Raw genomic sequence first — 13,675 nt, forward strand, 5'->3', positions numbered from 1 at the left:
AAAGTGTGCTTCAATCTGTGTTCAGACACCATCAGTTCTTTCTCTGGGAATGGATAGCATTTTTCATCATAATGGACAAGTCATTTTGAACCAGTCAGTGCCTTGGGCAATTTTCTAAGACTGTCATCTGCAGAGTAGTCATAGATCTGCATTGGCCAGGGGAGTTTTCTCCCTGAAACTTCTTACATCAGTGAAATCATGGTTCTAGGCATGCCTCAGTGTCCTCATCTATAAAATGGAGAGGTTGAGAGAGCTGGCCTCTGTCAGCACGCTCTATGTGGTCCTTTTAAATTTGTGCACAGACAGCCAAGCCATGGCAGAAGGTGCTATCTCTGATAAGAGAGAAAAGTATTTATGGAAGGAATGAGAGAGAAAGAGCATTCCCAGGGGAGAAGTGGAAGGAAACACCTTTTATTTGGGCCTCAGAGGGTGGCTGAGATTTGATTGATGGAAATGAAGAAAGGACGCTCTAGGAAGCAAGACTTATGTGAGCAAGGCCAGAAAGCGCGAGGAATATATGGGGAGCGAAGAATCGCCTACGTAGACCAGTCTACATAGTGTCTGGAGGGGGACGGTGGGAAATAAAGCTGGGAACATTCAGTCAACAAGCATGTCTGGAACACTGTGTGCTAGGTACTATCTTAAGGACTGGAGATAAGCCTGCCCACAGGGAGCTTAGGGTGTGAGAATTACTGGGTGTATATAGAATACATGCATGGAAATGGGAGCTCATTTCAGGGGGCAGGCTTGAGGGGGAGGGGAACAACTCCCAGAAAGGCTTCTGGAGGACATGGGATTTGAACTGGCTCGAAGAAGGCCAGGGAAGCCAGGAGGCAGAGGTGAGAAGGAAGAACATTAAGTTTTCCAGTAGTTTGAAACAAAGACTGTTACAAAAACTTCTGTACCTGTAGTACTAGAAATACCTGTGGTACTATAGATGTCTGTAGTACTAGAAATACCTATAGGTACCTGTAATACTATAGGTCCTCATAGTCCTATAAATACCTGTAGGTACCTGTGATACTATAGATGTCTGTAGTACTGGAAATACCTGTAGGTACCTGTAGTAGTGTAGGTCCTCATAGTCCTAGAAATACCTGTTAGGTATCTGTGATACTATAGATGTCTGTAGTACTAGAAATACCTATAGTACTATAGGTCCTCATACTCCTATAAATATCTATAGGTCCCTGTGATACTGTAGATGTCATAGTATTAGAAATACCTATAGGTCCCTGTGATACTATAGATTTCTGTAGTACTAGAAATACTTATAGGTACCTATAGTACTATAGATACCAGTAGTACTATAAATACTTGTAGGTCCTTTCCTGCCTTCTTTGATTTCTTTGATCTTTGATATCAGTGGTATCACTGGATTAAAGTATATGTGCAGGGTAGTTACTTTGGGAGTCTTCTTCTAAATTGCTTTCCAGAAAGACTATATTAATTCACAGCTCCACCCACAAATAGGAAATTAATATGCCTGCTTTCCCATAGTCGCCCCAACAGTTACCATTTTGTCTCCGCTTTGGTTTGGGTCCTCTTCTTAAGGCAGTGGGGTACTGTTGAAGATTTTGGGGCAGGGGAATAACATGGTCAGAGGTCGAAAATAGAATCTTAACTCTTCCCTTCATCCTACAGAGTGCTTGGGAATCCATGGCTTTACCCAAGAAGGATCACCTTCTCTGGGGGTCTTGTTTGGAAGGGAGGGGTTAAATTGGAAGCCCCCTTACAAATGCTTTGGTGCACAGAAAGCATTTGCATGTGGTGCCTTGGGGCTTCATTATCTGACCTTTTAGTAATACACTCATGGAATACAACCAACTTAAGATCTTGGCATGGGGAAGCTCTATCTCTTTGCTTCCATGGCTACATTAGCCTGTCCCCTCCCCTTACTTCCTTCCCCAAGTATTGACACATGGGTGGGGGGCCTGTTTCTGAAAAGCTTAGGCCTACTTTGTTACGTGTACCTCCATGCAGGAGAGTGGGTGGAACCCCTCTTACCCAAACCACATTTTTTTTTAAATGCTGTCTTTAAGTGACTTGAGTTTTTCCCTGGTTGAAATTCACCCACCCCCACCCCCGACATTCATCCTGAGGTTGTACTCTGAGTAGGGAGGTAAGCACATGAAATCAAGTGGTGATTGCTAACAATGAAATTTTGGCTCATAAAATCAAGGATATTATTCAAAACTGCAAGATAAATTAGGCTCATTCATTCTGATGGGGCTAGACTCTATGGCAGTGTGTGCTTTCCTTAATTAACACGCTGAAAAGATGGTCTGATTGAGATTATTAATGGATGCAGTGAAATTTCTGCTGCTTACACGGCTTCTGCCATGCAGTTTACAGAAATACTTTTCGGTTTTTTCCCCCTGCACAGATTCCTTACATGGCTTGACAGATGGAGTATTCATCTTTGAAGATGTTTCCACAGAAGAGAACAAAACCGTACAGGGCTATGACGCCATTGTTGTCGAACAATGGACCGTCCTGGAAGTGAGTGTGTCATTTATGATTTCTCTTCCTTTGTTTGTCTGTCCCTGGATTCTGTTATAGAATTTTGCTAAAGCTCTTTTGGAGGCTAACCCTATAGCTGTTTTTCAGCTGTGTTATTCATGTGAAAAAGCCTGGGTGTTGGTGGCCCTTCAGACTGCCCTTTCCACCCATCTGCTGTCTTCCTTCTCACCTACCCGTTTGATGTCAATGGTCCTGAATTTACCGTTTCTGTATAAGAAGGCTGTGTGTGACTTCAACAATCAATCAGAAAGCATTTATGTGCTGGGGAGAGTAGCACAGTAGAAAGAGCAGAAGACCTAGGTTTGAGCCCCGCCCTTCAATATGTGCAGATTGTGTGACCCTGGGCAAGATATTTAACTTCTCAGGGCTCCAGACGCCACCGCAAGACTCTGCATTGCAGAAATATAGAGAATTTCCTCACCCAGGAGCTACCTATACTCATGAAATCCTGGTCTCTGTGTGCCAGGCACTGTGCTGGGCTGTGACGTTATTAAAAATAAAACAACCCCTGCCCTCAAGGGGCTTACATTCTGTGCTGTGAATATGTATTCTGCCTTTCATGTTCTTCCTTTACACTTCCTAAACATTTAAAAAGTTTTAATTGGCAGATAAATTTATCCTATGAAAGGAGTGGGATGATAGAGAGCCAGCCAGAGTCAGGAAGTCCTTTCTGTGACACATGCAGGGTCTGTGACCGTGGGTCAGGACCCCCAAAGCAATTCATGTACATTTTACAGATGAAGAAACTGATGCTTAGAAAGGCAAAGTGGATACCAGGTGGTCAGCACTTAGTAAGGGGCAGAAGAGGGTGAGGATGATGTCGAATTCTTCTTGTGCCCACATTGCACCTACTCCAGAGTCAGCATTCATGGGATGAATGTCTCCATGGTGGTAGACACGCTAGATGTAGAAGAAGATGGGTGTTGGAAATTTTGCTCCATTTTGGTGGCTGCTGGCAGAGAAATCACACAAAGCCCCCTCCCTCGTGAGTTTGGAAGTGGAGGATGTATGTATAAACATCCCTGCTGTACTGTAAGGAAGCCTGTCTAATTTTAGAAATGCATGAGAGTTTTTAAGACCAAGGAGTGATAAACCAGTGATAAACCCAGCATCTGGTGGTGTGTTTCCATGTGAAAGGAGAAGTCATCTAGGCAGAGGTGCCTGTCCTAGGAAAGGCATGAAATTAGGCCCCAGGCCAGTGGCCAGGGACCATTCTGTACCAGAATGCACCAGTAAGTCCACCCCACAGAGCCAAGTGGGCACCACCCAATTAGGAAGGACTAGGCACCCACCATAACCATTCAGAACAATAAGAGATTAATTTTCCTGCATCCCCCCCTTGAAACAAGAGGCAAATAGAGGCAGTGGTACATAGTGGAAAGAGCCCAGGACCAGTGCCGATGGCTTAGGCTGTCCCATCAGTCACTTAGCCACGCTTGAGCCTCACCTTCCTCATCTGTAAAATGAGTACAAGGGGAAAAATAATAGGGATTATAGCAATAGCTAATATTTATTTATATAGCAATTTAAGGTGGCAAAGTACTTTACATATATTTTTTCATTTTCATTTCAAAACAATCCTGGGAGGTAGGTGCTATAACGATTCCCATTTTATAGTTGAGGAAACTGAGGTACGTAGCAGTCACATGCCCAAAGTTGCAAAGTCAGTGTCTGAGGCCAGATTTAAAATCATGGCTTCCCGATTCCAGGCCCAGAGCCTTGTGCGTTGATATTGGAATTCATGTAATTATAAAGAGTTGCAAATACGTTGAATTGACTGATGTTTAATATTCACTTTATAATTAATGGTGTTTAGCTCTTGGCAGTCCTAGCCTTAACTTGGTTGTTTTGGGGAAAATACTTTGTCAACCTCAAAGCTCTGTGAAAATGAGGGCAGCTGGGTGGAGCGCCAGGAAAACCTGAGTTCAAATGTGGTCTCAAGGCACTAGCTATGTAATCCTGGGCAAATCACTTAATGCTGTTTGTCTCAGTTTCCTCATCTTTAAAATGGAGAGTAGATGGTGCAATGGATAGAGCACCAGGCCTAGAGTCAGAAAAACCTAAGTTCAAATTTAGCCTGAGACACTTAGTAGCTGTGTGGCCCTGGGCAAGTCACTTAACCTTGTTTGCCTCAGTTTCCTCATCTGTAAAATGAGCTGGAGAGGGAAATGGCAAACCAGTCCAGTATCTTTGCCAAGAAAACCCCAAATGGGGCTGTGAAGAGTCAGACTCGCCTGAAAAGAATGAACAAGAGTAGTAGTGCCTACCTCCCAGAGTTGTTGTAAAGATCAAATGAATAAGGTGCTTAGCACAGTGCCTGGCACATGTGTGTGTGTGTCTGTGTGTATATATACACACAGACACACACACACACACAGACACACACATACGTATAATATATATAAATGTTAGTGATTATTAAATGAGTTGCCTTATTAGACTGCACGCTTCATGAAGACAGGCCTCAGGTCTTACTGACACTGTTTCTCTTCCCTCGAATCTAAGACAGCATACAGTAGGTATCTAATAAATGGATGACTGGATGAATCCTAGAATCAGCAGGTAAATAGGTTTTTGAGGCAGGGCTGATGCATAAGCCTTATTTAATGGCACCTCAGATAGATGTTTGAGCCCAGTGCCAAGTTGAGAAATGAGGGAGGTGAAGGAAAGGGTGGATAAAGGGTCCTGGGCTTTGAGGACCTCATTAAAATCAGTTATTTCAATGTTTTGTTTTGTTTTCTTTTTAGGCGGTTGGGGTTAAGTGACTTGCCCAGGGTCACACAGCTAGCAACTGTTAGGTGTTTGGTCTGAGTCCGGATTTGAACTCAGGTCCTCCTGACTTCAGGGCCGGTGCTCTATTCACTGTGCCACCTAGCTGCCCCAAGACTGCAGTCTGAACACTCTTTCCATTCTCTTAATTTTATTGTTACTGTTACAAAGTTGTTTCACTTGTGTCTGACTCATCATGGCCCCATTTGGGGTTTTCTTGGCAAAGATATTGAAGTGGCTGGTCACTTCCTTCCCCAGCTCATTTTACACTTGAGGAAATTGAAACAAACAGGGTTAAGTGACTTGCCCAGAGTCACACGGCCAGCAGGTGTCTGAGGCTAAATTTGAATACGAGTCTTTCCAGACTCCGGGCCCAGTGCTGTGTGCACTGTGGTACCATATACTCTTTTTTTTCTTTTTTGGTGAGGCAGTGAGGTTAAGTGACTTGCCTAGGGTCACACAGCTAGTAAGTGTCAAGTATCTGAGACCAGATTTGAACTCACTCCAGGGCCAGAGCTCTATCTACTGCACCACCTACCTGCCCCTGCCCACACACTCTTAATACTGACTACATAATATACTTTCCACTGCCTCTCTACTCTTTTCACTCTTTACACATTCCTTTGCCTTGGGTGACTCTATTATAGCAAAGTTGACAGGAAACTATTACTTTATCTGACTTTTCACAGGAAGCCTTTGAAATAAAATGGGCATCACACACCTCCTGATAGAGCTTGCTTTTCACGTTTTATTTGATTTTTAATATTTCACATTTTATTCTGTGCTTGGCGTGGTATTTGCTATTGCTGACATTCATAGAGTGTCAGAGTTGGAAAGAACCTAAGAGATCATTTCACCCAACCCCCATTTCAGAGTTGGAGAAACTTAGGCCAAAAGAGATCAAGTGCCTTGCAGTGGGTGGTCCAGCAATGGTCTGGCAGTGGCATTTTTCTCATTTTCAGGGTGATGACAGTAAAGACGTCGGCAAACAGACCTTCAGCATGTCCCCTTCCCTTAAGTGGTCTGGAACATTCTCGAACCTTGCAGAATCAAAATAGGAGTGAAAACAGAGACCCCACCCAGGCAAGAACGTCCCCTGGACGCAGGCCTCCGCTGCCCGTGTTCCCTGGATGGCCCCTGCTCTTGGATTAACTTTCTGTTGTCCCAGCAAAAAAGGTGGGAGGTGCAGAGCCTCCCCCTTCTCAGGCAGTATCCCTTCCCCTCCCGTCTTCTGCAGCCCAGCACACATGCACTCTGGGGGTCAGGGGGGTGGTGACCAGGTCTGTGTCCTTTGCATTCTGGATGAAACTGCTTTCCCAGCAACCACTGACCTCCCTGACTCAGCCTGTCTCCCTGCTCATAGGAAGCGCCTGACTCACCTTTCTCCCATGAATGCCCTTCCTGTTTCCTCTCTGCCTCATCCCTCCTGCCCTGACTCCTCCCTTCTGGCAACCTTTCTGATTTGAATGGACCCGTCCTGGCTGCCTGCATGGTCCCCCTCTTCCTCTGCCTGCAGTGCCACTAAAAAGCCCCCTGAGTGCATCTAGAAATAGCCATCCTTTCTCTGCTGGCATCCCCTCCTTCCTGAGGCACGAACCATTGTGTGGTCATCCCAAGACATAAAATCATGGCCTCCTAGCCCTAGATCTGAAGAGGCCTCTAGTCTGACCCCTTCATTTCACAGATCAGGAAACTCTAACCAGGTTCACGACCCGCTTCACATGCCACAGAGAGTAAGGATAGGGTAGGATGTGAAAGTAGCCTTTCCTGACTCCAAATCCAGCCCTGTGTTATTTATTGTTAATATTGTTATTAATTATTATTGGGATGGGGAGAGGACAGCATCAGGTGAACAGAAAGAATACTCCTACTGTTTTCTCGGTAGTCGGGCAAGAAAGTAAGTGATGATAGTTGGTGTAGAAGGGGCCACTTGGATTGGTAAATAGAATGAAATGTTTATCAATAGGTCATTGGTGATGTCATTTAAACCCTGGTAGGGTCGCAGGATTTTTTTAAAAATATGTTTTCCTTGACTTTATAGACCAGAGGGGAATGTGAAGGATAAACCATTGGGAATGGAAAAATATATCCAGAGATTGTTTTCCTTTTCTTGTTTATGCAAGATGTGATTCGTGACTTGTTTGGACTCTCTTTAATTAGTTAAATAAAAGCAACGAGGGTCCCATGATCGTCCTGAAAATGTTTATTGTTAGCGTCACTGTTCGTCAGTGCGTCAGGGAGGGCCATCTGCCGCTGCATAAATTTTGCTCTTAACTACTTTCATCTGATATATTTATGTTTTCTGGACCGAGACGGAGACCGTCGAATAATCTTGTCATCTCCCTCCATCACCTTGCTGAGCCCAGGTCTCATAATTCCTCTTGTTATTTCTTTACTGATTTCTTTTTTCCGTTCACTATTTGAGTGTGCATATCATCCATTAGTTATTTCTAAAGGAATTGCATGTGTTGTTTTTGATGTAGCTGTTGACATTATTCCACCGTGGCTCCCTTCTCATTCTGTTTTTGGTTTTGTCTGTCTCTTTAGTCTCTGACATCTTTTCGTAACATCATGGTTTTTCTTTGGGTTTCCCATTGCTTTCTGTTAACTTTTCCTTTTCTCATGAGAATTCTGGACGATTTTCTTTCTCTTCAACACTTCTTTGATGATTTTTTTTTTGAGAGGACTCATGAGGAGACAGGATCCTTTGCAAATTCTCACCTTCTCAGACATCTTACACTTCTAACTTTTTCCAAGTATTTTTCCACATCCATTCTCTCATTTCATCTTCACTGCTTTGTGTGGTAGAGTGTATATTCTTCCCATGACACAGATGAAGAAATGGAGGCACAAAGTAGTAAGATGATGTGCTAGTTAATGGTGGATCTCAAAAGCCAGGCAGAAGAATTTGGATATGGGTATAGTAGGCATCAGAGAATCCAGTGGGTTTTTAAGGAGGGGAGTAGCTTGGAGATAATAGTGCTTTGGGAAAATGTGCCTGATCATGGCACATGCATAGGATGGACAGGAGCAGGTAGAGAGTGGAGTCAAGGAGACCTGCTAAGAGGCTTCTCCTGGTGTGAAGTGATGAGGGCCTTCCCTAAAGCAATGAAGACAGGGATGGAAAGGAAGGGGAAAACCAGAGAGATGTTTTGACAGATTACCTAGAGGGGATGACAGATTGGGGAGGAGGAGGACTACCAGAATAAACCTGTTAGCACTGGCTTCACTCTGCCCATGTCAACACAGCCACTGTGGACACTTTTATACATAACCACATGTGCCCCGGATGAGTTACAGCCACAAGTTGGGGTGACTCCTGAAAAGTCACCAGTTAGGGAAATGTTTATAGAGTTCCCACTACATCTAAGACCTCATACAAACTTGATTAGCAAAACAAAGTTGGACAGGAGGCATTAATTCAAGGGAAGGAGTGTGGGCATTAAAAACAAATGCCCTCCCAGATCCTTTCAGCACACATTCATAATTTTATTTTGTTTTCAAGCTTCCCGAGGGGTGATGGAAGGCCATGAATCCAGAGTGAGATTTTAAGGGGGCTGAGTAGAATGAGGTCATTGAAGATGCTTTGTTACTGTTGTATGGCCTAGTTTATATCAAAGTTGAGCATGTATTCACGGATACAGAGCGTCTAATCCAATCCCTCATTTTATCTGTGAGGCACCTGAAACCCAGGATGGTTACGTGACTTGTCGGGAGTCATCTAAATAGTATATCAGAGGCAAGACTTGAACTCAGGTCCTCTGGCTTAAGAGCCAATGCTTTTCCCACTCTACGAAGAGAAGTATGAAAATCACCTTGCACGAGAGGGGATGGGGGTAGAAATTTAGTTTTCTGGACCTCCAGAAAGTTCCCTTTCCTTCCCTTTAATAAAAGTAACACATGTGAATATGTCCATTCATATTTAGAATATATCATGGTAGGCAACAGATTCTTTAAAAGCCTAAAGACCATCGTAGAGCTTGAATTTTGCATTTTAGTTAGTAAACATTTATTAAGCAAGAAACAAAAAAAGGAAAGAGTCCCTGCCCTCATGGAGCTCCCAATCTAATAAAGACAACACATAAAAAGACGCTGAAAGTGGTGGTGGTAGGGGGAGGAGATGTTGTAGAAGAAGGTTCTTGAGCATATGGCATGTGACAGAGTCTAGTCCAAGGAGTACAGATGGTGGGAAATGAAGAGGGCCCTCTTTAAATGGCTTTGGGAGGCTTCCTCAGCACTGCCCTCCAGTGAGAGGCTGTTGGGGATATTGATGACGCTGAAGGATCAGAGCTGATGCTGTCTTACCCGGGATGAGGTTTCCTGGGGCCATGATCCTGGTGGAGTCCAGTCCAAGGAGTGCAGCTGGTTTTCCATCATATTGCAGATGGGGGATATTCTCTAAGCATTCTGAACTGTGTTTGCAGTCATCTTAATTTTAAAAATAATCTCATTGAAAATAATGTGGCAGATATACCAGAATGTTTTCAAATGTGTAGAAAGCGCAGAGTAATTCTGTGAAGTCGGGAGAAGAGTAAATGAAATATATTTAGAAGAGTTGAAGATATCTTTCTAGTTAAGTATTTATCCACAGCCAACATTTGAGGAGTTAATAAATTGATGATGTTGGGTAAAACTTTCATACTGAATGAAGGAAGAAGCATTTATTAGGCATTTACTCCATGCTAGCCCCTATGCTAAATGCTGAGTATACACATTAAAAAAAAGCAGAGATAGTCAGTCCCTGCCCTCAGGAAGCTTACATTCTAATGGGGGGACCACGCAAAAAGAAGAGCCCACCGAAAAGAAATGGTCTATGGATAGAATTCTGTGCTAGGGCTCTTTGCTACCTTTATAACTGGGTGTTGTAGCATCTTCGGCGCCTCTGGAACTGCAGGTTACGACCTCTTAAGAGGCAGTGAAGGGATCACGAATGGAAAAAGTCTAAGAAGCCCTGTTCTAGACAGTCCAGAATAGTACAGAACATTCAGAGCTAACACGCCTTTAATGAGGAATGAGATAAAGCAAAATTCAGAGACTGCTTAGAACTTTTCGTGTATTGTGGGGCAGGGTCGAGGGGCAACCCTGATTCTTGTGGTACACAGAGTACAAATTTCACTCATTTTGTGATGAAATTTCATTGGATAATGGATTCATGGAGATGGAAGGACCCTCGGAAGCCATGTGGTCCACCCTTCCCTGGTGATCCATTTCAATCCTTAAGGTTATCCTTTGCGTAAAGATGAAGATGTGAAATTCATTCTCTCCTGAGGCAGTCCATTGTGGGAGGCAGTCTGGTACATGGAAAACCAGTCAGTGAGCATTTATTAAGCACCTGCTGTGTGCCATGCACTGTGCTAAGCAGTGGGAATATTTTTTAAGCACCTACTGTGTGCCACGCACTGGGCTAAGCCTCAAGGATGCAAAGAACTCCCTGCTGATGGCAGAGACAACATGTAAGCAGCTATGTCCTCATGAGATTTATATGGGATAAATGGTCTGTAATCTCAGAGGGAAGGCACTCCCATTAAGGGGATCTGGAAGGGCTTCTGGCATGTGATGGAATTTTAGCTGAGACTTGAAAGAAGCCAGGAGGCAGAGATGAGGAGGGAGGGCATTCCAGGAAAGCTTGGCACCAGCATCAGGGGCCTGAGGTTCAAGTCATGTCTCTGATGCTGATGCCATTATGGTCTTCAGTAAGTTCTTAGATGCGTATAGTGATTTTCCCAGAAAAGAAAACAGCCTCTCTTAGAGTGAGGCCCCTGGACAGTCTGCTGGCTGGGTCATTTCCCAGCATCCCACCACTCTGAGGCTTCTTTCAGATGGGTCCTTCCACGAACCCTCGGGCCGTTTCTTTGTCCCTCCTGGCTTGTAGCCACCCCCACTGCAGCTCTCTGGGGCAGCAGCTGCCCAGCTAGCCTGTTGTCAGTCAGTCAGCATTTATGAAGCACCTGATATGTGCCAAGCACTGTGCCTGGAGGATGGGCTCCATTCTGGTTCTGACTGTCGGAGCAAACAAGTCACAAAGAAGATGCTGCCCACCTGCTTTTGTAGAAGGAGTTGGCCCACCTGAGAGTTCTGGGGGCTTATTTGCTTTCATGGGCCAGACTGACAGCAGCAGACTTTGCTGGGGCATTTGGGGGCATGGGGTGAGGGTTGTGGTTGAGAAAGGGAAGGAACAAAATGATGAGAGTACCTCTAGCAGCCGAATGTTTCAAATGTTGTTAGGGCTAAGAGAATATTTCCCAAAGGGGATCCCAGAGCACCCAAGGACAGGATGGTGTCTGACTTGGGGAAGACTCAGAGACAGAAAAGCCGTTATTTTGAGCCTTAACACTGGGCCACAAGCCTTACCCACCTCCCTACCAGGAGGAGAGATTGAGGGCGGGACCGCCCCCCATCTTCCGGCCCTGGGAGCCCTGAAAGGGGCTCCTCCACCGACCTTCCTTGGCAATGAGGAAATGTTAGTCTTTCCGTCTACTTCCTCTGCCAGCTGACACTCTCTGCTGACCTGCTTCTTAGCATCCTCTCCCTGCTCCGAGCATCTGGCTTTTACTTATCTGTGTAGATTCCCCTCTTCTTCCACCCCCTACAGAATATAATCTCCTTGAGGGCGGGGGTTATTTCAGGTTTGTCTTTGAATCCCAGCATCCATCCACATCTGGTATATTGTAAAAACAGTATCTTCTTGCAAAGTCCAACCAGAGCTTTGTAAATGTCTTCATCTGACACTACCCCCATCCCCACGTTAGGTTACGGTTAGGTTTTAATTTGGCCTATGAAAGGTGCCAATTTTTAGTGTATACCAATCTCCCCCCCTTTTAATGAGATCTCATTAAATTATTTATTCAGACCAGCAAAGGGTAGTTGGTTATTAGTATACCTAGAATTTGGAGCGTAGATTTACGTCTAACCCAGTTTCCTCAGTTTAAGGAAGAGAAAACTGAGACAGAAAGGTTAAATGACTTGGAATTCTGTAGGTCGTGGTGATGGTGGTGGTGGTGGTAATAGTAGTAGTAGTAATAGTGGCAGTGGTGGTAGTAGTAGTAGTGGTAGTAGTGGTGGTTTTGATGATAGTAGTGGTAGTAGTAATAATGGTAGTAATAGTAGTAGTAATTCATATTTATGTAGTAATTTAAGATTTACAAAGTACTTAACAAATGTTATTTAATCCTCAGAACAGTCCTGAGAGGTAGTTGTTTTTATTTATCCCCATTTTAAAGAAGAGGAAACTGAGGCATGTAAAGGTTAGGTTGCCTAGGGTCACATAGCTATCAAGTATCTGAGGTGGGATTTGAACTCAGATGTTCCTTATTCTAGGTTTAGCACCAGTGGCAACAAGGTAGCCCAGGGGGTAGAACACAAAATCTGGGTGCAGCTGGCCTTAGACCTTACTAGCTATGTAAGTCACTTAACCTCTGTCTGCCTTAGTTTTCTCATCTGTAAAATGGGAACAATAACAGCAGGTTATTTGTTGTGAGGAGATATATTCATAAAGTGCCTGGCGTATAGTAGGTGCTATGTAAATGCTTATTTCCTTCTTCCTTCTAGTATTCTATCCACCAGGCCTCCTAGCTGGCCAGTAAGCAGTTAGAGGCAGATTGTGAACCCCAAATGACCATAAGAAATGACATTATTGTGCATTATTTGTTTCCACATGACTTGCCTTTTCCTCCTTCTAACTATGAGAATATGCAGATGGTGAAAGCACTGTGATTTCATTGGCAGGGAGGTCTCCCCCGCCTGTGATGATTGATTGATAGATGGATAGATGGGATAGATGGATGGATGGATAGATAAGATGGATGAATAGATAGATGGAATTAGATGAATGGCTGGATAAAACAAATGGATGGATGGATAGATAAGATGGATAGATGGACAGATAATATGGATGGATGGATAGATAAGATGGAAGGATGGATGGATGAATAGATAAGATAGATGGATAGTAGATGGATGAATAAGACGGATAGATGGATGGAAGGATAGATAAGATAGAAAGATGGATGGATGGATAGATAAGATGGATAGGTAGATGGATGAATAAGACGGATAGATGGATGGATGGATAGATAAGATAGATGGATAGGTAGATGGATGAATAAGACGGATAGATGGATGGATGGATAAATAAGATGGATGAATAGATGGGATTGGATGGATGGATGGATAGATAGGATGGAAGGATGGAGGGAAGATGGATGGATAGACGGATGGATGGAAGGATGGATGGATAAGATAGATGGATAGATGGATGGATGGATAAGACAGATAGAAGGATAGATAGATAAGATGGATGGATAGATAGAATTGGATGGATGGATAGATGAATATATGGATAGATGAGATAGAAAGATGAATGGATAGACAGATGGTAGAGTGG

At 43.9% G+C, this 13,675-nt stretch overlaps 1 protein-coding gene across 2 annotated transcripts in view; it reads left to right on the forward strand.

Moving 5' to 3' along the window:
* The window catches only part of RFTN1 (raftlin, lipid raft linker 1), a 202,218-nt gene that overhangs the window by 154,010 nt on the left and 34,533 nt on the right, over nt 1-13,675 (forward strand). For both annotated transcript variants that reach the window (XM_020987219.2, XM_078151446.1), the window contains exon 7: nt 2,387-2,502. In XM_020987219.2, coding sequence (XP_020842878.1) covers nt 2,387-2,502 — 116 coding nt within the window. The remainder of the gene's footprint in view (nt 1-2,386; nt 2,503-13,675) is intronic.

This window comes from Phascolarctos cinereus, unplaced genomic scaffold (assembly GCF_003287225.1).
Source record: "Phascolarctos cinereus isolate Bilbo 61053 unplaced genomic scaffold, phaCin_HiC Scaffold_1;HRSCAF=81, whole genome shotgun sequence".
Classification (NCBI taxonomy): domain Eukaryota; kingdom Metazoa; phylum Chordata; class Mammalia; order Diprotodontia; family Phascolarctidae; genus Phascolarctos; species Phascolarctos cinereus.